The sequence below is a fragment of the Mytilus galloprovincialis genome, chromosome 6 (genome assembly GCF_965363235.1).
Source record: "Mytilus galloprovincialis chromosome 6, xbMytGall1.hap1.1, whole genome shotgun sequence".
Taxonomy (NCBI): Eukaryota; Metazoa; Mollusca; class Bivalvia; order Mytilida; family Mytilidae; genus Mytilus; species Mytilus galloprovincialis.
The window spans coordinates 73,378,772-73,404,673 of NC_134843.1; the positions used below are offsets into that span (position 1 = coordinate 73,378,772).

Here is a 25,902-nt window from a genome sequence, read left to right on the forward strand (position 1 = left end):
CTATACCTCTAAAGGCTAGATTATCATATTATATTTTTTTCGCCACTGGAGACACAAAACAATCGATCATAACATAATATTTAATGCATTACACCGGCAAATTTCACTCACATCAATGTCACGTGAAATTCATTTCCATGTGAGATTCACATGAAAGTGACATGAAAATTTTCACGCAAGTTTCCTGTATAACATGTATAAGCTCGTTTGAGGTTAATCTCAACTGAAAGTTTTCACGTGAATTTTTAATTGATATCTATGAAATTTTTATGCTAGCGATCGCTTGTTTCATCCATTGATTGAAAGCATCAGAAAATAATCAATTTGGGGAACAAATTGAAAAAAGTATTTTCCTCACCACCAGTCATGGCCTTTAGTAGACAAAAGCATCTGAGACAAATGTGTGATAGCTGTTTTGACAAAGCAACCTACTCTACCTCCCGGTTGCTACAAATAATGAAGGAGAAGGAATTGCTTATGCTGTAATACTGCCATTACTAGCAGTTCTTTCATTAGCTCCTTTACAAAACAAAGTTAAAACATCTTCACAAATTTCAACTGTAAAACGGGAAACTAAATTTCTGTATTAACATATAACAACTGTTGCATTCAATACGTGAGCGAAACAATGGACAATTTTAATGTTTGGCTAAATAACCATCGTTTATGGTACAAAAACAACAAAAACTGTCCACTCTCACAAGACATCTTCGCTAAAAAGAAACATCCTTTTAATAATGTTACTTTCCAATTCATAGAGATAGAGGTGAACACTGAGTGGGACACCACGGCAAGAACGAGAGAAAACATTCAAATCCACCAAGGTCCATACTTAAAGTTTTTATTAACAAAAAAAAGGTTACCAGTGAGAAAAGATTATCATACATCGTTTTTCATATCATTGTCATATTGTCCAATGGACGTTGCAAACTTCAACCCCAATTTTGTATATATATAAATAAAAAATCTTGAACTTCATCCAAACTTTGAAGTTTTTACAAGGCAGCAAAATTCATGTAATGAGCTGTACACATTTCTTACTTGTATCCCATTTCACCTGGATAGATGCATGTTCGACGAAGGTGTGTTGTCTAGCGACTACTATTACATGTATTAGTGCGTTTAATTTTATCGCATTGTTAGTATTGAATTTCATTTACATTTGAATATTTACATACTAAATAGGCTGTTCACTCCTTCAAATTACTTTGTTAGGCAATTTATGATTGTATTTGTGTAATTGTGTTAATCTTCTTACTGATTAATCTACTCTTTTTAAATATATGTGTATGCTACGTGTTTCTATTCATAGACACTTTTAACATGTTTAAATAAATTATTTATTGCAGTTTTGTGAAAATCATGACCCGTTTTTACTTTCAGTTTCATAGTAAAATCGAAATTCATACATACACTTCTCAGGTATCAGGCATACAATCTTTGATCGAGATCTTAATTAAATTTCAAAGTTTGATTTTGATTGTGTCAATAAAGGTTTCAGTAGATAACCCCGTGCCACTCATTTTCCCTTTTTTCCCTATTCGTTTACGTAAATCAGCTGAAGGGGAGTTAATCGCGAGACATGGACTTGAATTTCTTGGAAATTACTTTTTACAATTTTCCGGAAATCAGTTTATGTACACACAGTGTAATAGATTCAAAGAAGATATGCGATATTAAGAAGTGCATGATCGTAGTTTTATTGTATATATGTATGTCAAGGAAAAGATTGTATCTACGCATTTAGATAAATACATGTAACTCTCTACATATATGATAGGTAAGTTTATATAAACTAACAAATGTAATTTACAATCTGTATGCTACTGAATCATTTGAAACTTTGCCAACTGTGTTTTATTTATATATCATCATTGAAGACGTTTTGAATGGGATATAACAGAAAAGGTAAGGTTCAATAGTAAGGTTTCAAAATCATCTACATGTACAGCCTTTCCTGATCATTACCGGAAAACACGCACATGAGTATATATGTACCTTCCCCAAGCGTCGAAGAACTGCGCATCACGCATACTAAAATTTGGCTTTTTTCTTTGGATGTAAAAATATTAAGGGGTCTCTGGCTTTTCCTTTCTCTTCATGTGAGGAGTTTTTAAAATCATTTATTTAATAAAAATGCAATATGACCAGTGTCAATAAAGACGGAAAAAACATACATGTGTGTAATACAAATGTGGCGATCGATGGTATTACGTAAATACTACGCAGAAGTTGTAATAAATGAAATTTCTTATTAAAAAAATGCTCTCCACTAAGATCCACTGTGGTCAAAGGATCCATCAGTCTGACTAAAGCAAACTTCCACTATCCACTTGCGCTTGTGGTGAAATGGATAGTAGAGGCTGTCTTCTTTCAGCCTGATAATTCATCATAAAAGTTTAAGTTGAAATCATCTCTTCGTAAATTTACGGACGCCATCACGACTTGGTTGACCGTTATGGAATTACCGTTTCACAAATGATATCGTATATGTTCCTTACGTAACTACAATCCCCTTCCCATTCATAAATGTGACCCACCAAATTAAACTATTTACCGGATTGGTTATCTCATAAGCAACACGACGAGTGCCACATGTGGAGCAGGATCTGCTTACCCTTCCGGAGCACTTGATATCACTCCTAGTTTTTGGTGGGGTTCGTGTTGTTTATTCTTTAGTTTTTTTATGCTGTGTCATGTGTACTATTGTTTGTCTGTTTGTCCTTTTCATTTTTAGCCATGGCGTTATCAGTGTATTTTCGATTTATGAGTTTAACTGTCCCTCTTGTATCTTTTATCATTTGTTTATTACATCTCAGTTTATTGTCTGCTTTGTTTAAAGTCCCTACTATGTATTGGCTTCCTTGACAACTTTTTTGTACATGTATATAAATAATAAAACGTAGCTTTTAGTATATCTTCTACGCCTTGTTTTTTGTCCATTTATTCCCCCATTTTCTACATAAGAACATGACTGTACCAAGTCAGGAATATGACAGTTGTTATCCATTCGTTTGGTGTAATTGAGATCTTGATTTTACCATTTGATAAGGAACTTTTTTTCCTCGAAATTGTTTTAGATATTAGTTATCGGAAGAAGAAAAAAAATGTAGAATAAACCTTATTTAAGGGGGTACCCAACACTAAACACAAAAAAAAACCTGTCGTTTAATTTTTCTTGTTTTTATCCCATTGATAAACTAGGTTAAGCTAAACATTTTGTAAAAATTTCAAAAGATTTGAACCATACTTTAAAAAGTTTTGGCAACTCGAATATGACATATTTTACATGCTAATATTAGCATAATTTTAAGGCTTCAGAAATATGGGTATATATGTTAAAAAAAAAAGATCCTAAATTGACAAAAGCATAGTTAATAGTGAAAACTAAGGCAAATATTAGTTCACCAGTTCGTTTTGCTTGTATTTTTTTTGTTCTGGATTTTAATTTTTGTCCGAATTAAAAAAGGGGGGTCTTAAATTCAGCCCGCAAAATTTGGGTCCAGTATTTGAAGACGATATTAAAAAAAAAAAAAAAATGTGTCGTTTAATTTTTTTTTAAAAACCAACCATTTGTACTGCTATATTAGTTTGTTAAATTTGTAAAATATTATAAACTTTTAACCACCAGATTTTTTTTCAATTTAATTTTTTTATAATACCACCACCCTCAATAAATAAGAGCAATTTCCATTCTGATAGTATATTTGGGGCATAGTTTTCTTGTCTTTTGACCTAGAGCTTATATATTTTTTATGTTGACGTATCATCATGAGGTAGAATGTCACATTTCATGATGACTTCATGTGACCTTGTACTTTGACCTCAAGGTCAAATAAATGTATTTTTTGATAGAATAAAAAAACAAGGCCATATGCATTTTTTTGTCTTTTGACATAGGTCTTGCATCTTTTGTATGAGGATGTATAATAATGAGATGGAGTGTCCTGTGTTGTGATGACCTTCATGTGACCTTATATTTGACCTCAAGGTCAATTTTACTTTTTACTATAAACACTCTACCATGCCATGTTGTCTTTTGACCTTGGCCTTAGATCTTTGGTACGTAGATGAATCATCATCAGATAATGTTTGTTGCACCATGATGACCTTCATGTGTTCTCAATTTGACCATAAAGTCAACTTAATGTAGTTTTTTTTGCATGAAAATGACCAAGCCATAACTTTTGACCTTGTTCTTACATCTTTGGTATATCAGATGGGTTAACATGAAGTGGTGTGTTCCTTGCAATTTTGACCATTATGAGACTTTAAAGTTTGGTTCTTATTTTTTTTAGTAGCTTCAGAGAAATAGTTTTTGGCATATCTATATGATAGGGTACAATATCCAACCACTAGTAATAAGAATGTTTGACTTTGGCGGTCATTTTTTCTGCAGACGAAAAATGGCAAATTCTTTATTATTCAGTGTCAATTGAACTGGGACAATAACTCAAAATATAAAATCATAATGCAGGGAATCAATTTTTCATATAACTTTGTTTTATGTACACACTAATTGCATTCTTACCACCTTCTAAGTTTCATTAAATTATGTTGTGCCGTTTTTAAGGAGTTTAACTAACAAGAAAAGGACAGACAAACTGAGACTGAAACATCTTATCCCTGGTAAATTCATTGTGTTGGGAGAATAATAAAACAAGTATTCGGGTTGACACAGTCAGGTTATAAGAAAACGCAGACAGATATTTATTTTTTGGCCATACAAAATTCATTCCTCAGTCTGAAAGTAGTCCTGAATGCATTTCACACTCTTTGGTGGTATCTTATGGTCCTGTAAGACAAATTTCAATCCATTTACATCTCGTACAGATGCCAGTTTGAGGTGTTTCAACGATATACCATCTTTTGCTAGTTGCATGCAAACTGGCCTTGAAACAATTTTACTACTTAGTAAGCCAGAGTAGCAGTCCATGCAATTGTGGTATGAAATGGCAAATACATCATCAGATTTCACAAGTAAAGCAAGTTTACTGTCATATAATGTTTTTAATGAATCCACATCCTCTATTGCATTGTGGGCGAGGTAATTTTCTCCTACAAACTGTTTGACAAGAGTCTGCTGCTTAAAATGTTCTACATCATGTTTGGGAATATACTTTATAGCCACTTTCATTGTGTCAATAAAACCTTTCACTGTTTCACAAAATGTCGAAAACAAACTATATTCTTTCAATTTGTTAACAATTACAGGGTCAGGAATATCAAAGTTACAAATGTTATGACCTAATATTATTGGCTGATTCTGTTCCTTTAAAAAATGTATGAAATCAAGTAGAGCTTTATGAAGTGACATCGGTTCAACTATTTGTCCTCGAACATACATTTTATTCGTTCCATGGCTGTAAGTTATACCAGTTATCTTACTGGCCTCAATCTGAATGTCCACTCTTGGAATGACATACCTATTAAAACTATTTGAATATGACTTAGCTGCTATTTGAATGATGTCGCTATTCCTTCCCAAGCCTGTTGTTTCTAAATAAAAAAAAACTTTGCATTCAGTGCCATCAAGATTAAAAGGAAGTGGAATTTCTGTGGTAAGCTCAGGGTCCTGTTGTTGATCAAACTCCATTTGAGATCCATAGGTTTTACCTTCTCTTACAAGATGTTTACGCTCATTTGTATTGCGGTTCCTTTTCTTTTGTATACGGTCGACTTTGTATTCCTTTGAATTTTTCTTTTCTTTCCTTTTTTCCATTTTTTGATCTCTTACAGCCGAAATTGCCATCGTAAATTCTCCTGGAGAGAGGTTTGCTGCTTCATTGATCTAAGCAAAAATTGCAACATAATTAAAATGTAATACATATATGCATTAAAATCATGAAAAAACAGTAATCTCCATCTTGAACACAAATTTTGACCTATAATAGTAACTCTTTTTTTATTGTGACTTGGATGGATAGTTGCCCCTGTGAGATGATAATGAATAATTCATGAATATGCATGAACATTTCATGAACTGTTCATGAACAGATTTCATGAACAGTTCATCATATCTTCATGAACATTTGATGAGCAATTCATGAACTGAAAATCGACAGTTATGTTCATGAACTTTAATGTTCATGAACAATTCATGAACAAGAAAGGTTCATGAGCATTTAAATGTTCATGAACAACAATGATCATGAACCCTTTCTTGTTCATGAATTGTTCATGAACTTTGTTCATAAATTGTTCATGAACATTGAAGTTCATGAACACTTAAATGTTCATGAACCTTTCTTGTTCATGAATTGTTCATGAACATTAAAGTTCATGAACATTACTGTCGATTTTCAGTTCATGAATTGCTCATCAAATGTTCATGAAGATATGATGAACTGTTCATGAAATCTGTTCATGAACAGTTCATGAAATGTTCATGCATATTCATGAATTATTCATTATCATCTCACAGGGGTAATTTACTGTCAAGGAGAGGATTCTGGGGGGGATTGGAACCCACCCTTTTTTAGCAAGATCAATGCATATGAAAGGGTTTATAGCAGTCTGCACCAAAAACTTTTGAGAGTACTAGTCCACTGGACTAGTAATTATTTAAATTTACTAGTCCTGAATAATTTCCACTAGTCCGACACTGGTGAGGGTCGCGAAGCGACCTGATCCAGCTAGGGGGGTTTGGGGGCATGCCCCCCAAAAAAATTTTGAAATCTTAGATACAAAATCCTGCATTTTGAGCACACCTGAAAGGGTTTAAGCTGGTTAAAAATTATTTTTTTTAGCTAATTTTAAGGATTTTACATTTGCAAAAAATTATTGAACAAGGAAAACTTCCTACACTATTAATTTTTAGTCATGATAAGTTCATAACAAAAACAATGTCAGAGTTTCCAAGTAATTTATAGTTTTTTTTATTCCTCATAGTCTTTTAATAATTGCTTTAGTTTTAATTTAAACATCCCTTTAGCAAAATTGGTTTTGTTATTTTCTTTGCAGTACGTGCAAAACATTAAGAATTCAGTTCAATTCAAAGTTTTATTGCCATATATAAACTTTAGTTTGTGACATATAAGAACAACAAAAACAAATAAAGACAATAAATTATAAGTCACTCAATATATTATATATATACTAATTCAGGTAAATATTAAAGGGTCCCCTGTCCTCAGTTCCATTGACTTTTTTTTATAAAGGATAATAGTTTTTTCACTTGTGTTGGTGTTGATGGGTTAAGTTAAAGTATAAAAATATTTCATTGTTAGTGAGATTAGCAAATGAATTATTTTCTCTGTTAATGCAATTAAAATATGTTAATCTAATATTTGAATTGTGAGAACAATTTATTAATAAATGTTTTTCATCATCTAGTACTTTGATTTTTTTGCAAAGTGAGGAATTTGAAAATGCCTTTCTTTTTTAATTAATAAATGAATGGTCACTGATTTGTAAGTTTTGTAATTAATTTTCTAAATTTAAAGTTTGAGTTAGAGAGGTAAGGTTTGATCAATAGATTTGGATCAAGTCCTTTATACAAATTTAATTTACTTTTATCATCAATATATATCTCAACTTATCCATCAACAGGTTGTTGTAGTATGAGTTTATTTATTAAGGATGACGGTCATTCTTCCAACTACACGAGATCCGAAACCCTCTGGTCCTGGTTACCTCGGATTTTTTGTTTGTTCAGAAACGTCATCATTTGATCTCTTTCGTTTTATAGCTTTCCTGGCTTTGCCCCATCGGTACATTGAAGAATGTTTACGTTCTCCGGTCTTTCTAATTACCAAAAAAATCGAAGTGTACCAACACGATGTTGTTAAGATAACTCATAATGACATACATCTATTTTAATAACTTTATTGATGATGTGAAGTAAACTTAAACATTTTTATAACATTAAAGATATATAATTAATCGGGGGAAAACTTGTTAGTCTTTTCGTTTTATAAACAATTGCCGTCATTATTAGAAAATTTAATGTGTCCGTGTTGGTCCACTTTCTTCTGGTTATACGACAGATCGAGTTACCGGAACTATTGCGACTGGTTTTCGTTTCTGTTTCACTTCCTCGGGAAATGTACAAATTATCGATCTCGATAGTTTAGACTTCGCAACGCATTGATTTGGCGATCTTTTCTGCATTACTTGTCAATTTGAACTTCAAAAATGTTCAAATTTCAAATAACATAGAAAGGACGTTATATTTCTTACTAGTCCGGTCGGGCTAGCGATAAATAAAATTTACTAGTCCGAGCTGAAAATTACAAGTCTGGGGCATCGGGCTAGTGGTTAACGTCGCAGACTGTTATAGTACATAGTTTGAACCCCACACCTTTTTTAAAATGGCTGGATCTGCACCTGTACCCACCCAATATTAAAACTAAAGTAACTATGCGTCAGATATAATAATATAAAAGGATACATGTAAAGTTTCTGCTTCTTTCTGTAATATTTTGTTGTCTCTGTTCTTCCAAGTAGAATCGCTGAATAAATGTAACTAAAATCTCCACGGAATCTGTTTTACTATCAAAACTGGCAGCTCCATTTTGATATTTAATCATTCAATCCCCTAAAAGTATAAAAAAAATCCACAAAGAATCAATTGTTCTAGATGTTTTAAAGCAATAAAATTCAATTGAAATGTTGTTGCCTGTTTATACACTACATCTGAAGCTGTTAATGAATCAAATTCATTTCAAAACCCTCCCCCTTTTTATCCCCTGAAGATTAAAAAAACTGGCTACTTATTATTTTCACAAAAGAACAATTCAAACAATTCAAAAAGTATAAATTTTAGGTAACTACCAATAATCATATGTGGAAACAATTATTCATTTTGTTTATATAATTAAAAATAAATTTTCAAATATGCTTTCAGACTTTCTGATGTTGCTTTGCTCAAAGAAACCATAAAAAAATTTTATTTCCTCAACAAATTATATTTTATAATAATATACACATGTCTGTCATGTTAAATTAAATTTGTAATGCACTTATCTGAAATCTTTCTGACTGGAAATGTCTTTTCCGTGTTTCCATCAGCGTAATCTCCATTTTGGTGACGTATTACCCAAGAATGCACTTACGCTGACGTTGAGACTGTGACAATCTCGCCCCAGATAATATCGGCCAGAAGTTGATCTGTGCCGTAACGGAAGTATGAAAATAAATCAAGGGTGTCGCAAACAAATATTTATTAATATGCAGTTTTATTAAGTATAATAAAAAAAAAATCTTTAGTTTAAACGGCACATGGTGCATGTGAATAAACAAGTGGACTCACTTGGGAGGTATTTTTAGGGCCGAACTGTTCAGTACGATTAAAACCACGAGGTCAAGGTTTGTTTACATTGTACATACGTTGAGAAACGTCTGTCGTTGGGCCTATCTATCATTGATCTGATATTTTTCTAAGTTATTTATATGCCGGACGACAATTAATAGAAAGGCACATATGTGAATTTGGAGAAAATCAGAATTTACATCTTTAGCAGTTTAGGGAAAGGAACAGTAAAAAAAACCTTCTTGCAGCAAACCAGTAACAGCAGTGACAGTCCCACACGCAGTGTTACCAGTTACTAAATCATCTATTATTCATAACACATGCATATGACAGATGAACATTTCAAGAATTTCAATGATCAGCTCGTGATTCATCAAAACTTCATGAACATTCATAAAATACTTTTAATGAACATTTCATGATTTTTTATGAGCAGCTACTGATTCATCAAAACTTCATGAACATTCATAAAATACTTTTAATGAACATTTCATGAATTTTTATGAGCAGCTAGTGATTCATCAAAACTTCATGAACATTCATAAAATACTTTTAATGAACATTTCATGAATTTTTATGAACATCTAGTGATTCATCAAAACTTCATGAACATTCATAAATACTTTTAATGAACATTTCATGAATTTTTATGAGCAGCTAGTGATTCATCAAAACTTCATGAACATTCATAAAATACTTTTAATGAACAGTTCATGAATTAAATTCATGAACCTTCATTTATGAATTATTTATGAATTTTCATGTACCATTCATGAACATTCACGAACCATTCATGATAGTTCATGAAGTCATGAATTTCTTCTCGCCGGGGTGATTCATTAGCACACATACCACATCTTCTTATTTATAAAGATAATAATTTGAGAAGAAAGTCAAAGATTTTTTTTTTGTAATGTGTTTATTGGCAAAGAACTTCATATATGCAATATAATTATAGTAAATAAGTTCATAGTACATCAGCAAAATCGAGACGAGTACATAAAGTTGATATTTTGAATCCTTCTATAAACGTATATTGATATTATTAATAATTATAAAAAGGAATAGAAAATCTAAATCTAAGGTAGCATGGATTGGGTAGATATTTTTATTACATGAGAGTTAGCTTATAAAATCATTCTATTAGTAGGAGCCAGGGGTTCCAGCAGGTGTACGCTCTTTGCAATGGTTTATTTTTATAAAATATTATTTTTTCAATGAACAAATTTTCTTTAAGGTAATTTTTTAAGGCTACACTATTTACTTGTCCACATTGCATTTTTGTTTTGTATATATAATATTTGGTTAATAGTATTATGAGATTTCTTATGTAGTTTTTTTCTGTTTTTTCTAATATCCCAAATAAGACAATATCTAAATTAAGTGGTAGTTCAATTTGGACTTTTGCAAATATCCATTTATTAAGTTCTTCCCAAACATCAAAAACTTTTGGACATGTCCAGAATATGTGTTCAATAGTTTCTATTGAGTCTGAACAGAAAGTGCATTTATTGTTTTGTGAGATTTTAATTTTGTAGAGAAATTTATTTGTTCCCAAAATTCTGTGATTAATCCTGTATTGGAGCCACTGTAATTTTGAGTTTTTAGTAATGTAAAATGGAAGTCTGTATATTTTATTCCAAATAATATTATGTCTATTTAGGATTAAAGACCACTTTTCCTGTGATGTGATATTGGTTATTTTTTTATTTAAAACATTATACATGTCTTTTGATCCTTTTGTAGATTTCATAAATATAGAAATAGTAGTTGGTATAATTGGCCCATAAGGCTTCATAAGCTGATTATTTTTAATATCAAGACTTTTCATATAGAAATAAACAGCTGACATTACTCCTTGAAATATAAGAAAGTTGGTATCAACATCATATGTTTTTTTAAATTCCTGCCAATTCATTAAATGTCCATTATTATCAATTAAATCATTTATTAGCCAGACACCCTTTTCAGTCCATTTTTTATACAGAGGGGTTTGATTACCAATTTTAATTTCTTTATTATTCCAAAGATTAGATGCGATAAAATCATATTCGTTCTTAATAGCTACTTTGGTTTGTAGTTCAGTCCAAGCATTAAAAACCTCCAGCCAAAAAGGATTTTTAACTTGTGTTCTTGGACCTACCAAGAATAATTCATTTAATTCAATTTTTTCAGTACAAGTTAGTAATTTACAATAGTTATTAGTTTGTTTGATTATTCTTCTTATCCAAGTTAGTTTTAATCCTTTGATGTATTGTTTTAGATTTAACATGTTAAGTCCACCCAGTTCATATATTTGAGCAATTGTTTCCCTTTTAATTTTGTCTGGTTTACCATCCCAAATAAAATCAAATAATTTTTTTATGAATTGATTTAGTAATCCATTATTAAGATTTGGTAAAGTTAAAAATAGGTGATTGAGCTTTGAAATTATAAGACTTTTAATTATTGTAATTTTTCCAATTGGGGATAAGTATTTGTTAGACCAGCTTTTCATTGTTCTTTCTATCTCTTTAAATTTGGGTTCAAAATTTAGTGTTTCCATTTCTTGTAAGTCTACTGAATATTTAATACCCAAGAGCGTAAATCTGTTGGAACCCCACTCCAATCCCCACTTTACACACATTGTATCTTGGCTATATTTCTTTTTCCCAATCTAGACTACCTTTGTTTTCTCTAAATTCATCTTGAGACCAGACCATTCAGCATATAGTTCTAAAACACAAAGAGATGCATCTAAGGATTCTGGTGAACCATCTAAAATAAGTGTGGTGTCATCAGCATATTGTGATATCAAAAATTCAGAGTCTTCAATAGTAATACCTTTTATGTTTTCGTTTTTCCTAAGTAATATTCCTAAAATTTCTGCACATAACAAGAAAATGTAAGGAGATAAAGGATCCCCTTGTCTGCAACCTCTTTCAATTGTAAAAAAATCTGATAGAAAATTATTCTGCGTTATTGCTGATTTAGTATTTGTAAAAAAAGTTTTAACCCAATGTTTTATGGAATTTCCAAAGTTGAAAAAGTCAAGAACTTGTTCTATAAAAATCCAGGATATTGTATCAAAAGCTTTTTCGAAGTCAATGAGGAGGAGAATGCCGGGGATATCATTTTCTTCAGTGTAGTGTAGTAAATCATATATTAATCTGGTGTTTTCACCAATAAATCTACCAGGTATAAATCCGGTCTGATCATTATTAATTAAAATTGTTAAAACTGACTTTATCCTTTCTGCAATGCAACTTGATGCTAATTTATATATATTATTTAAAAGACTGATTGGCCGCCAATTCTTCATGTATTGTTTTGGTTTGTCACCTTTTGGAATGCAAGTTATAATTCCTTGTTTTTGGGTAATAGACATTTCCCCTTGATTATAGCCATATTTGATTGATCTATGTATGAATTTACCTATATCAATCCAAAAAAATTTAAGAAATTCATTTGTATATCCATCTGATCCAGGGCTTTTCTCATTTTTCATTCTTTTAATTGCATCAGTCAATTCTATAAATGATATTTCCCCTTCTAACGACTCTTTCATATTTTCAGATAGTTTTGGTATATCTTTATGGGGTAAAGCATTATTCAGATTAATAGATTTTATAGTCTCATTTTTGGAATATAGATTTTTGTAATAATTTTTGGCTTCGTTTAGAATTTGTTTTTGGTTTTCAATTATATTTCCTGTTTGATCAATTAATTTAGGAATTGTTTTATTGACATAATTTTTTGTCTCTAAATTTATGAAAAACTTTGACGGTTTCTCTCCTTCTTCTACCCATTGTGTTTTTGACCTTATGTATTGACCCCTCATTTTATTTTGTCTGATAATTCTAAGATCCGTTTTCTTTTTTTCTATCTGTTCCAAAATTTCATCTGTTTGGGTTATTTCTTCCAACTTGTTTATATCTTCAGCTAGCAAATGTTCTAATTTATTTGTTTTTTTCTTTTTAAATGAAGCATACGATATTGTTTTCCCCCTTATTTCAGTTAACAATGTTTCTAAAAATAATTGATCACTAATTGTGAACTCAATTTCACTAGAGTCTACTAAGTTTAGGTTTTCTCGATTATATACAAGAGAAGCATATTGTTCTTTAGTTTTATTTATTACCTCTTTTACAATATGGATATAATCTGGATCATATAAAAGAGAATTGTTAAATTTCCATAAACCCCTCCCAATTCTGAAGTTATTAAGTTTTATTTGTAAAATAATAGGCGAGTGATCTGATTTATAACTATTTTGTATCTTTAAGTCATGTACATTTGGATAAAAGCTCTGTGAAACTAAAAAAAAATCTAGTCTGGCCTGTTTTATAGGGTTTGGTTTCCTCCAAGTATATCTTTTACTTTCTGGATATAGTTCTCTAAATGGATCAGTTAAGTTGTAAATTTCCTTTATATCTAACACTTTTTCCTTAGCTTTTGGATTATTTATATTCAAGTAATTAAAAGTATCAAGGTCAAAGATAATTGAGTTACATACTAGATAAACATAATTTGTGACTAAATTGTACAATTTATATCTGCAGGGCTAAAAAAGCAATACTGTTACAGTAATCTCCTTGTATATAAACATTGGATGCAACATGTAACATGGTTTCAAAAAGATAAAATTTATTAAGGGAGAATGTGTAAGATGTCATAAATGCCTCCGCTGTAGCTTTGCAATTTTCCAAGTTAAAAAGGGACAGAACTATAGATTGACAAATGAGTTACAACACAAATTTGAACTCTGTCTGAGTGTTGTGATTCTTATATGTATCAGTTATATAAAGTCAAACTAATGTTAGAGTAAGGAAACAAAACAGTTTGCAATTTTCCAAGTTATAAAGGGGCATGACTCTAGAACATTAAGTGACTCACTTTCCCTGATTAGGCAAACTTCAGTTGAAACTTCAGTTAGAGTGAGGTAAGGAAAGAGGATGAGAGTATGGTCAGACGGACGAAAAGTCATGGAGTGGACATACAGGGAGTACTAGAAATTTAATTTTCATGAACTTTAGGTCAAGGTCTTAGTTACCAATCCTGGAACTTGAGACAAGTAATATACCCACATACTTTAAATTCATTATATGCTACATCAAAAGATTAAGAAAGTTATGGTCTGAACAGGCTTTTCTGAGAATATGAAGAAGAAGAAAGAAATAGAAAAGGAAAGAAAATGAAGAAATCGTATTCAAACAATATGTCATCCTTCATTCAAAAATAAGATGTAAAAATTTTCATAGTTACCTTGGATAAGTAGCCATATCCTTTATTTTTCTGAAGCACAGCTGCAGATAGCCTATTCTGAAGTGAGCATGATCCACCATAATGTCTGAAAAAAAGAGTATGAAGAACTATTTAAGTACATTAAAATATATTCCCCTCTTCATTTATTTGAACTTGATGTCAAAGATGCAGGTAACAGTAACATACCAACTCACCAAATATGAAGACTCTTTGCAAAAGATTAATATTTTTATATAAAGTTTTACTATGATAGTATTAACTCCCTTCATTGAAAACTAATAAACTGCAACCTGCCTGACAAGAAAATTAAGTTTTACATGTATTTTTTTTTTTTATTGTTATTGGCTTTCAACTAGCTGTCAGTAATTGCAATGTTACATATTTGTTTTTCATTTATTTTATCTTTTACATTAATTTTGCCGTTAGTTTTCTTGTTTAAATTGTGTTGACTGTTGTACTTTGACATATGTATAATTGGTATCTCTTTACAAATTGTGACTTGGATAGAAGAGGTGTCTCATTGGCACTATTACCACATCTTCTTATATAAATTTGTGATTTGGGGCCTTTTATAGCTAACTTTTTCATATGAGAATTGCTCATTGTTAAAGGCCTTACTGTAACCATAGCCGTTAATTTCTGAGTCATTTGGTCTATTGTATAGAGTTGTTTTATTGGTACAGTAATGATTACGACATATTTTTTTTATACTTATATTCATTGTTGCTTAAGAATGGGAACTGAAATGCATTTAATTTAATACCACATAATTATGAATTACCTTGATTTAGGTGCCTTTACAGATACAAGCTGGTTAAAGCTTTCATTTGACTGTGTAGATCCAAGATCATTTAAAGAATTACTCCTACCAATCATTTTTGTCACTAAATTATTCAATTCAACCTTTAATCCTTCAGACTTGAGTGGTTTCCCATTTGGTAAACTTTTATACCTGAAACGAATGGAGATGAATAAAATGAAAAAAATTTTACATTTCAAATTTGAATTTGCACAAAATACGTAACCTGAAACTTTAGTGTTAGCATATATGCTCTATATTTCTGTAAATGGGCAGATCAAGAAATTTTAAAATAGTGGCAGGAGGTGTTAAGAAAAAGGGAAGGTCTTAGAAAAAAGAGGGCGCAGCTTAATACAACTGCAGAGGTCTGACCTAAAATCAAAAATCTAAATACATGGTTAGATTCAGCATATAAAAGAACCCGATATATTCCTCTTTTTTTTTAAATCAAATAAATTTTAATTTGGACCCTTTGGACCTCAATGTGGGCCAATTTAAATGGGGCTCAAAATTATAAAAACTTAATACACGGTTAGATTCAGCATATCAAAGAACCCCATATACATGATATATATTAATTTTTTGTTGAAATCAAACAAAGTTTAATTTTGGACCAACTAAAAAACTGTACCCATAATCAAAAATCTAAATACATGTTTAGATTCACCCAATCAAAGAACCCCAGGAATTCAAGTTTTATTAAAAACAATCAAAGTTTAATTTTGGACCCTTTGGCTCTTAATGTAGATCAATTTGAAAACGGGACCGAAAATTAAGAATCTAAATACACTGTTAGTTTTAGCATATCAAAGAACCCCTATAATTCAATTTTTTATGAAATCAGACAAAGTTTAATTTTTGATCCGTTGGACCTCAATGTAGACCAGTTTAAAAACCGTGCCATAAATCCAAAAACTTAATACACGGTTAGGTTCAGCATATTAAAGAATCAATTTTTAAGATTGACATATGTATAATTGGTTTCTTTTTACAAATTGTGACTTGTATGGAAGAGGTGTCATTGGCACTCATACCACATCTTCTTATGGGATTACCATTTTATTTTCGGGGTGGGGGTGAATATTCTTGCCAGGTAGATGAAAAATAAACATGTTTGCCAAAAATAAATAATATGCACCACACACAAATCTGCAAGAAAAGAAAAAACAACATAAAACGGTCGTCCTCTAATAATACCTTTAATAATTTTGATAAAATTTCAACAATGAAAGTTCAAATGAAATATAAATTAAAACATAGTCAAAACATAACAGTATCAATCCACTTATCAAATGATTTCTGAAAAAAACAAAATGAAAAACAAAAGTGTTTTCGTTTTTCGTTTTTGATTGCACAAAAAACAAAACCAAAAACGAAAGTGTTTTCATTTTTCGTATTTGATTTTCCCAAAATCAAAATCAAAAGAGTTTTCGTTTTTCGATTTGGATTTTCGATTTCACTAAACAAGAAAAGCATCTTCATTTGGATTCAATTTCTGTATTTAATTTTTTGAACTGTATTTTATTACTATGCTTTTAAACATACAGATATAAAATTATGTAATTTTGATTCATTTCATTGAAATCAACATTAAAAATATAGATGATCAGTCAACCTTTTCAAATGTCAAAATTCTTATTGATTGTGACGTCGTGCTTTTGTGAAATATAACCATCCTTGAAAACAACCTAAAATGTTCCTTATCGCTTTGACATGTCATGAAAAACTTCAAGAATTTAATCGAAATATTCCTGTTTTATGACTGTAAAGAAAATAATGTGAAAGTTTAGGTAAGAATGTTGTTTTTAACTCACTTACTTCCTCACTCACTGACTAGAAGGGTGAGTTCGAACTTCTTTTTTATTACATTACTTGTCGTCTGTCGTCGTCCGTTCAGTTTTATAAAAGATCTTCTCAATTGAGTACCTCTGGGACAACTTGAACCAAACTTCCGAAATCTTGAGTTTGTTTGATAGACATTTATTTGGTGGTTTTTTTTAATGAGGCCGATTATCACGCCTGTCATGGCTGTCGGGACTAAAAATAGGGCCTTCCTTTACTTTAGGGGTCCCAACATTACTGTTAAAAAATGGAGGGTCCCACAATATAGAGTGTATTTAAATACATTTTGTAATTGTAATATTATATATTCTGTTGTATTGACTGTTTATATGATATTGGTTTGTATATGTCTGTTATATTGGTTGTTTATATGGTTTCGGCTTGTATATAGGTTGTGGGACCCCTAAAGTAAAAGAAGGCATTATAGCGCTCTTTTACTTTAGGGGCCCCTGATAAATTATCTTGATATGCGATATATATGTTTTTTGGGCTTGTATATAGGTTGTGGGACCCCTAAAGTAAATGATGGCATTATAGAACTCTTTTACTTTAGGGGTCCTAATTAAATTATCTTTATATAGGTTGCATTGTGGGACCCCTAAAGTAAAAGAAGGAATATAGCACTCTTTTGCTTTCGGGGTCCCAATCAAATTATCTTTACATACAAATGTAGGTTGTGGTCCAATGAAAAAACAACAAAATTATGTATTTTTTAAAGTTTGACTCAATATCTGCAGGATAAAAATCTTATAAATAATGTGAGGATGGAAAATTAAATACACTTAGAACAAGTAGGGAACTAAATTTTTTTATATTATTACAAAAAACATACTTTTATGGACTGGGACCCCTAAAGTAAAATCCAAAAATTTCGGGACCCCTAAAGTGAAAGAAGGCCTTCCTTTACTTTAGGGGTCCCAACATTACAAATATTAAAACAACTTTAAAAATAGATCTGAGGGGTAAAATGCAAGTGTAGTTATATTGTAAAATGCAGTGTAGTTATATTATTTTTAACACCGTTAAATACATGTAGATAGATAAAATTGCATGACCCGGTGGCAGATACGTTTAGAACGTCAAGATTCACCTTCCATCCGTGTAGACCCAAACTGTCAGATTCTGATGACTCCTTATATATGATTTTTTTTTAACTGTAAAGGCCAAAAATTGTTCAACAGGGAATGGTATACAAATAAGTAAATTTACATTGTCGAAATCTCCAATTGGTTAATATATAGGTTTTATTGTACTTATTATACCATTTTAGAAATTCAAGGTTTTTAGAAAGAAACTGTATATGACAGCTGAGACCAAGAGTACAAAGTCTAGACTAGATCTGCATGTCTTAAATTTTCAGTTGAGTCATCATTATTACCATTGAAAGACGCATTTGCCATTTTCTGTAATTTTTCGATTAATTAAAATATAGAAGTTGAGAAATTGACCAACAAATCTGGCATAATAATTTTATATTTACTGCTTGTTTTGAGAACTATTTTTTTTTGTGGCATTTTTATTCTGAAAAAAAATAATGGTTATCATGAGAGAAATTAAACAAATATGCCCCTTAAAAATAAAAGAAATAAACGGTCAGTGCCTTACATGTCATTCAATAAATATACATCTTTAGAAGGGGTCGCTGTCTTTTGTAGGACATTCAACGCCAAAGGTACAAAAAAAGATCGTCAGAGATAAAAGACAATTTTCATTTTCAAGTTTTTTGTTTGGTCTAAATTTAAGAGAAGGTTGATGGGTAGTGAAGCCGCGGGGTATATTCGCCCGTCATCTTTTTATAGTACTTTTTTCACGAAAAAGACTTTGCTATTGAGTCAAAGTTGTAACGTTTATATGAAAAATTCAAAACAACCAAAACTTTGCAATTTTATACTGCAAATAGTTGAGTTTATTTTCTAAATAAAGTAATTTAACACAGCGATGTTTTGTGCTCAGAGATTTTGTACACTGTCAATTTCATCATGGAACACTTTTTCCACAATCTGGGATTCATTAAGGGATTAAAATAAATTTGAAATTTGTGCTACAATTAAATATCTTTCAATGTATTTAAAAATGTAAGTTGCAATATATGGTCAACGTCAAAATATGTATAAACTGTTTTGAATTTGGCACAACACTGAGAAACGAATCAGTTTATCAGCCTCATACATAGACAATAACTGTTTAGTGTCTTTAAATATCAGCTGTATTTGTACGAGGCTAGGAAACAAGGTGTATACGAGCTTTGAGCGAGCTATTACGCCTGTTTCGAGCCAAGTACAAATACAGCTAATATTTAAAGACACTTAACAGTTATTGTCTTTATCCTGCAATTAATTCTGTATATCATTTGTGTTTTGAAAGACACAAAAACACATGGTTTGCATTTATTTTCGATTTGAAATCCCGTGTAGTTATACGATACAGTAATCACACATTCAGCTGAAGACGGGTTCGCAAAAAAAGAATCTCGATTGGTCAACAATAATACATATCTAAAGGTGAATAATTATCTGTTTTAACATAACAACTTATTTCAACAGTAAAAACAAATTACAAAACATTGTCCAATTTGAAACAGGAGTGTACGAGTTGTCCTAGCTTCAGACTCCACATTCACTAAACATGCATGCTGAAATTAACATGGTTGCTTTTGTTACACACTCATACACATTTAAGTCTTGAAATCGATAGTTGTCATCGTAGAAATGACTGTTGTTCATGTGTGTATGTTCACAGGGACTCGGTTAGCAGATTCAAATTTTGTAAATCAATGTTTTTAATTTATTTTTTTATTATTTCCTGTCTATTTGTATTACATTATTAACGTATTTAACGTTGCCATCACTATTTCTTTGTTTTCTGGCAATGTGCAGTTTACTATCCATATCCGTATACTGAAAAAACCTAAAGGGATCTAAGTCGCCATCTTGAATTGCCTTCCCTACTTTAGATAAAAAAAATACACGGTGTTTACACCATTAGAATTTAAACTGATGTTTACCTGCCATTATTAGATTCTGTGTTACTATATTTCTTTAATTCATTTGATTCATTATAACTTCTGGCTCGAGTGTATGAATAAATAATTACATTAGATGTACATGTATGTTTCATTATAATACTTTTTTCTGATTAGCTAACAGCACATCACGTGTTATTCCGTAAGCAATTGTATCACTCAATAGAACTGTTCATTCATGATAACACGTGGTCCCACAATGAAGTGCACAGGTGAATTAAATAAAAACAATATAAAATTCGTTTTTTCTTGATCATAGCTAAAAAATGTAATTATAAGTATTGAATGCTTCTTTTTGTAACTTCATAGGGGTGTAAAAGCGTTGACCGTGCGCACATTTTGAGAATGAAGCGCTTCCGCGCTTCATACAAAATGTACTTCGGTCAACGCTTTTACACCCCAATGAAGTTACAAAAAGAAGCATTCAATTCTTAAATATAAAAATGTATATCATTCCTAAAATATCATTACAAAACATTAAAATAGCTCTGTATATAAGATATGCATATCCATGCCTTCTATCTTCTCGATCATAAGGCTTTATATTAATATTCTACTAGAACACACCCGCGAAATCGCGGGCATTCAGAGCGTAGTTTAAAGTATGTAAAGTGTTGTTGGAAGAATTTTGTAAAATATTGAATGACTGGAGAATTCAGCAAAAGTATCAGTCATAGGTTATTGGGGATATCTTTTAAAATACACTTTATTCGTAGTATATGTATGTTCAGAGTATACAAAAAAAAAACGCAAGCTGGAAGTCTAATCTGACTTAAAATTTCGTTCAATGACGGGACAATATCCGGATGCCTTTTTTCTCGTTTTTCTCCCAAAATAACTCAATCTGAATAATCATATGAATGGATGACAAATGCGGCTATGCACTGTACCTATAGGACACAGAGGCGTGTTGATTAATTTATTGTGGAAAGAAGAGAAGCGACACACAAAATGAGGTCTTCTCGTTTAATAGTATAGATGAGGTAGTCGGTCCGCATCCGGATTTGAATCTATTGTTTAGCATTCTGCGATATCAATATGAAAATACTCGAATCTTTAGCAAGATGCTAAATCAGTTATTTTGTCATAAGCCATATTGAACTACAATAGGTGGAAATCAACACTTTTTACAAGTCACAGTAACATCAAAATAATTTTACTCGGAGAAGAGATATTTCATTTGGTCAATGTTTTAAAATCAAATACATTACATTGCATCTCGTATCTGGTGTTAACTCTGTCTATTTCTAATATATCCGAGTAACTCGGATATATTAGAAATATAATTTTTAAGAAGAATATAATTAGGTATTTGAACCTATAGCACGATTTCTTTAAGAGGACGGTAAATATTCCAATAAGTGTATACTTTATAAACTAGAAAGTTGCCATACAGTTGAAAAATAAGTTGCCGTACTTTAATATTGTAGACGCGAGCAGGTTCCCGTACCCTAGGCTGATTTAGTTTTTGCAGATATTCTTTAGAAAACATCGTTGAAAGAAAATGTCAGTAAATGTGATGTCACATAATCATAACCTATAAAATTGTCTGGAAAAAAAATGAAAAAAACGTTTACAATCTGGCATGCGGGATGTCGGAGGGCGATTGATCTCGATTGTTTTTGGTACCATTTGCACGGTTTGGAAATACAGCACACAATTTTGTCTTTGTTTGTTACTTGTTGGCATACAAATCTGAAACTCTATTTTTTATTAGAAAATCGTTTCATAAGGTCACCTCATTAAACGGTAGAATTGATATCAAATAAGATATTTTTTTATCTTATTTATTTTTATGTTTTATTTTCTCCGCTCCGCTCCGTTGGTAATAAATTTCCTTTGCGAATAATACTATTAGTTACATGCTGTGTTAGTGACCTAATACGATATATAGGGGGTCAGTTAATTTCATATGGGGTGAGAGAGAAACTCGAATCCCCATATGGAATTTATTGACACCATATATAAGGTATTAGGTCACTAGCGCACCGTGTAGCGAATTTCTTTTACCGACTATTTTCATATGTGGTATTTTATTAAGATACTGCTCCTATTTGTCTAAACAGAAAACAAATGCCAATAATAACAACTTTTTAGCTTTTAACTTGTTTGATGAATTAATTCTAATTGCTCATTACATGTATTTCAAATACTTCGTCTGTTGAATCCTTTCCGATTTCTTTTCTTTTTTTTTTTTTTTTGAAAGGGACGTAACCCCTTAATGCCAACAATTACAACTTGTTAACTTTAATTTTGTCTTATGAACCTATTTCAACTTTTCATCATCCATTTCTTCGTCTGTTGAATCCTTTCAGATTTTTCCTCAACACCATGTTATTTTTATGAAGGGTTGTTGCATCATTTGTGTTTGGAAAGGGAAGTAACTCCTTACTAACCCCATATGGTAACTAACCATGTATGGTTGCTAACGTATACTCTATATTAAATATGACATAGTCACCATGTGTAGTTCTTTAACCAATCATATCGCTATAAATCTATAGGAGGTAAGATAAACAGTGATACACATTGCTTTTTTCTCTTTTTCCACTGACCATAGTATGCCGTATTTGTAGTTTTGGAAACATGATGATATACAAGACAGTAAGAACATTGAATTCTAGAACGTTTCTATTTTCAGTTTGTATTGTAGGCTGAAAAATGGGAATACCAAGCATAAGCAGTCTTGTAAAGAAGAACCCAAGCTTTTGGACGATATCAGACTTCCAAGACATAAGACTGCTGATCGACGGTCATTGTTTAGTCCAATTTCTGTATAAATATCCCAAAATTGATAACATTGGAAATTATAACGAATATGCCATAAAGGTAGAATTGTTTTTCAATTGGCTTCTAAAACGCAGGATAACACCTTTTGTTGTTTTAAGTGGAGCCCTTGATATGGATAACAAAGATATAGGAATTGTATTAGGCAAAACTAAACGTCGTATTACTGAACCGGAAGATTTTACGCCGATACTTGTCAAGCTTACTTTCATGAATGTATTAGACAAACTTAGAATCAACTACTTAAAAGGTGATTTTGACGCTGATAGAGACGTACAAAAATTAGCTAACGATTTGAAATGTCCTGTGTTGTCGTCGAATAGTGACTTTTTTGTCTTTAATGTCCAGTTCGGTTACATACCATTTGATTCACTACCGTTGAAATCAATTTTGACTGGAGTAAAAAAACACTCTGTTGAAGTCAAAATATATTTCTATCAGAACTTATTGAAAAAATTTCCTTATTTAACGCACAAAATGGCGCTATTTGCGACAGCGCTCGGTAACGATATCTTTCCCAAAAATTCAAACGCTCTACAATTAGCTCACCATAGTGAAAACTTTAGACTTCCCAAGCATGTGATTTTAACTTTTGACGTGTTTGAAACGCCATGTGAACGTAATGAACCCTTTTATATAGTAATGAGAGAGGTTTTATACTGGATAAAACGCTGTAAAGATGTTGAAAGTGGCAAAAGACAATTGCAATATTTCTGTAAGGAAGACAAGAAAGAAGAGGAAAAACTCATCCGTTCCATAGAGGTATATACAGAAACCGGGAACTATACGAGTTATAACCTTCATGACCTTATTCATAGAAGTAATGGGAAGAGTTTCTGTCGATCACAATTTCCATTCGGTATTAGAAAGTGGATAATTGAACATCACCGCATGGGTAAAATCCCAAACTTTATAATTAACACATTAATACACAGAAGAAACATTCTCATGAGTCAATTAGAGGGCACACATGATACCTCCGCTCATGACTGCAGCCTGTCAATTCGAGAGGTTATTTATGCCTTATTGTTAGGAACTGAAACTGATATAACAGAATATGATCGACAAAAAGAGAGTTTATGCAAATTTTCAAGAAAGGGAGTTATTAGTACTATAGGAGTACTCAAAGATTTGCATATACCGGATATGTCGTCTGCAGTAAAAATCCAAATATTGAGCTCGGCTTTGTGTTGTTCAGTACCGTCTGATAAAACAAATGGACAAGTAGAACAAACACGCCTATTTTTGATGATTACAGCATACTGGGCAAGGGTCGCTGAACCGTCTGTTAACACCAACTTCATCAAAACTGTTCTTATTGGTTACATATTATATTCTGCACGACACAAAGAATTTCAACCAGGTACCAAAATAATTGGAAGGCTTGAAAACTTGTACTCCGAGGTAACAAAGTATGCTGATGGACGTATAAAATCGTATCGATATTTTATACAGGATATCGTATATACATTTGCACAGTTTCAGTCTTGTATTTTATATACAACACATCTTAACAGACTTTTGCAATGTCCCCTTGAAAATGTTAATCCTGCTATTGTTTTCAATGGTTCATTTCTACACAAAATGCATTTTATCCTCAATGAGAATGAAGATATCATTGCAAAACATTTACATGGGTGTAATGTTTATGTATGGTTTAACCAAATGTTATATTTTTTACAAGAGAACGTATGCATAAAAAGTGCAGAAGTTGCAGAGGAGTTGTGAGAGATGATATGACAAACATTGACATTTGTCTGAGCAATAATATGTATTATTGATATTAAATTTATGTTATTATTAAACAGTTCTTGTTTCAATTGTTTATCTTGCAATTAGGAAAACAATATATTTCTCCTCTAGCTATAGAATGAAATTCAAAACAGTGTAGACGTGGCCATTGATTGACACATTAAAATCATCCATTGACTGGGACAATTTAGGTGAACGTTTGTATGTAACGACCAATGCTCACTATGTACTTTTTAAAGACACTTAAACTATGGGGTTACCAAAGGTTCTCAACACCTAAATAAAGTAATTCGAAAAACTAATCAGAAATAACACGATATTTTGATTTATATCAATTATATAAATCAAAACACAAAGGTTATTGCTGATTAATTTTTCGAATTATTTTATAATTAAAGGCGTTAAGAAACCTTTGGTGACCCCACAGTTTAAATGTCTATCGTAGGTACGTCGTGAACAGTGGTCGTTACAGACAAACGTTCACGTAAATTGTCCCAGTCAATGGATGATTTTAATGTGTCAATCAATGGCCACAGCTACACTGTTTTGAATTTCATTCTATGAACTTAAAATAAGTTATGTTTGGGAATTTTTGTCGGATGTTCGGACTCCTTTGGTTTTCCCCCTACAATACAGGATATAATAACTGATGTTCAGTGGTTGTCGTTTGTTTATATAGATTAAACCGTTGGTTTTCCTGTTTCAATGGTTTTACTCTTGTTATTTATAGGGCCCTTTACAGCTTGCTCTATGATGTGAGCAAAGTCTCTGTGTTGAAGACCGTACTTTAATTTATAAATACTTCATTGTGTGAGATGCTTTCACTCCAAATTTTAGCTTATAGCTGCTTTGCTAGTGATTAGATTGTTTACGTACACGTTCTTGCTTTTTATATTTGTACTGTTTGGTGAGCCCATAGTAAGAGGACTAGATAAGACTTGTCAAATTAAGGTCACACATTATGACATCGGCAACGGGTCATATAAGAGCTTTTCAGGACAGGTTAAACGTATTTGTCGTCACAAAATGGTGTAACAGAATTTTACGAGTAACTACAACATTGAAGATGGTACAGATCCGAGACATGTGAATAGTTATCAAAGGTACCAGGTTTATAATATGATACGATAGACGCGCATTTGTCTACATAAGACTCATCAATGACGCTCAGATCAAAATAGTTATAAAGCCAAACAAGTACAA

The 25,902-nt window shown here is 31.5% G+C and overlaps 1 protein-coding gene and 1 long non-coding RNA gene across 3 annotated transcripts; one reads left to right on the forward strand and one right to left on the reverse strand.

The window, feature by feature from the left end:
- The first annotated feature begins 1,119 nt into the window (after positions 1-1,119).
- On the forward strand, positions 1,120-24,767 carry LOC143080281 (uncharacterized). Of its 2 annotated transcripts, none has more exons than XR_012979690.1 (2): positions 1,120-1,780; positions 22,802-24,767. It is a non-coding gene; the product is annotated as an uncharacterized LOC143080281 (long non-coding RNA). The 2 variants fall into 2 exon arrangements; XR_012979691.1 differs by having other exon boundaries at positions 22,814-24,767.
- LOC143078309 (uncharacterized) lies at positions 4,667-15,448 on the reverse strand. Its single transcript, XM_076253206.1, has 3 exons — positions 15,279-15,448; positions 14,498-14,582; positions 4,667-5,791 (listed from the first exon to the last, which is right to left on the reverse strand). Exons 1-3 carry the CDS (start codon positions 15,371-15,373, stop codon positions 4,733-4,735), a joined length of 1,239 nt encoding a protein of 412 aa, XP_076109321.1. The 5' UTR covers positions 15,374-15,448; the 3' UTR covers positions 4,667-4,732.
- Positions 24,768-25,902: the final 1,135 nt, after the last annotated feature.

What these genes read in the sequence shown, in the direction of transcription:
- LOC143078309 (XM_076253206.1), bottom strand. Translation starts at nt 15,373, where the DNA reads ATGATTGGTAGGAGTAATTCTTTAAATGATCTTGGATCTACACAGTCA. An exon ending in GTAAAGGCACCTAAATCAAG is followed by an intron (nt 14,583 to 15,278) that starts GTAATTCATAAT and finishes TCTTTTTTTCAG; the next exon opens with ACATTATGGTGGATCATGCT. An exon ending in GATATGGCTACTTATCCAAG is followed by an intron (nt 5,792 to 14,497) that starts GTAACTATGAAA and finishes ATTTTTGCTTAG; the next exon opens with ATCAATGAAGCAGCAAACCT.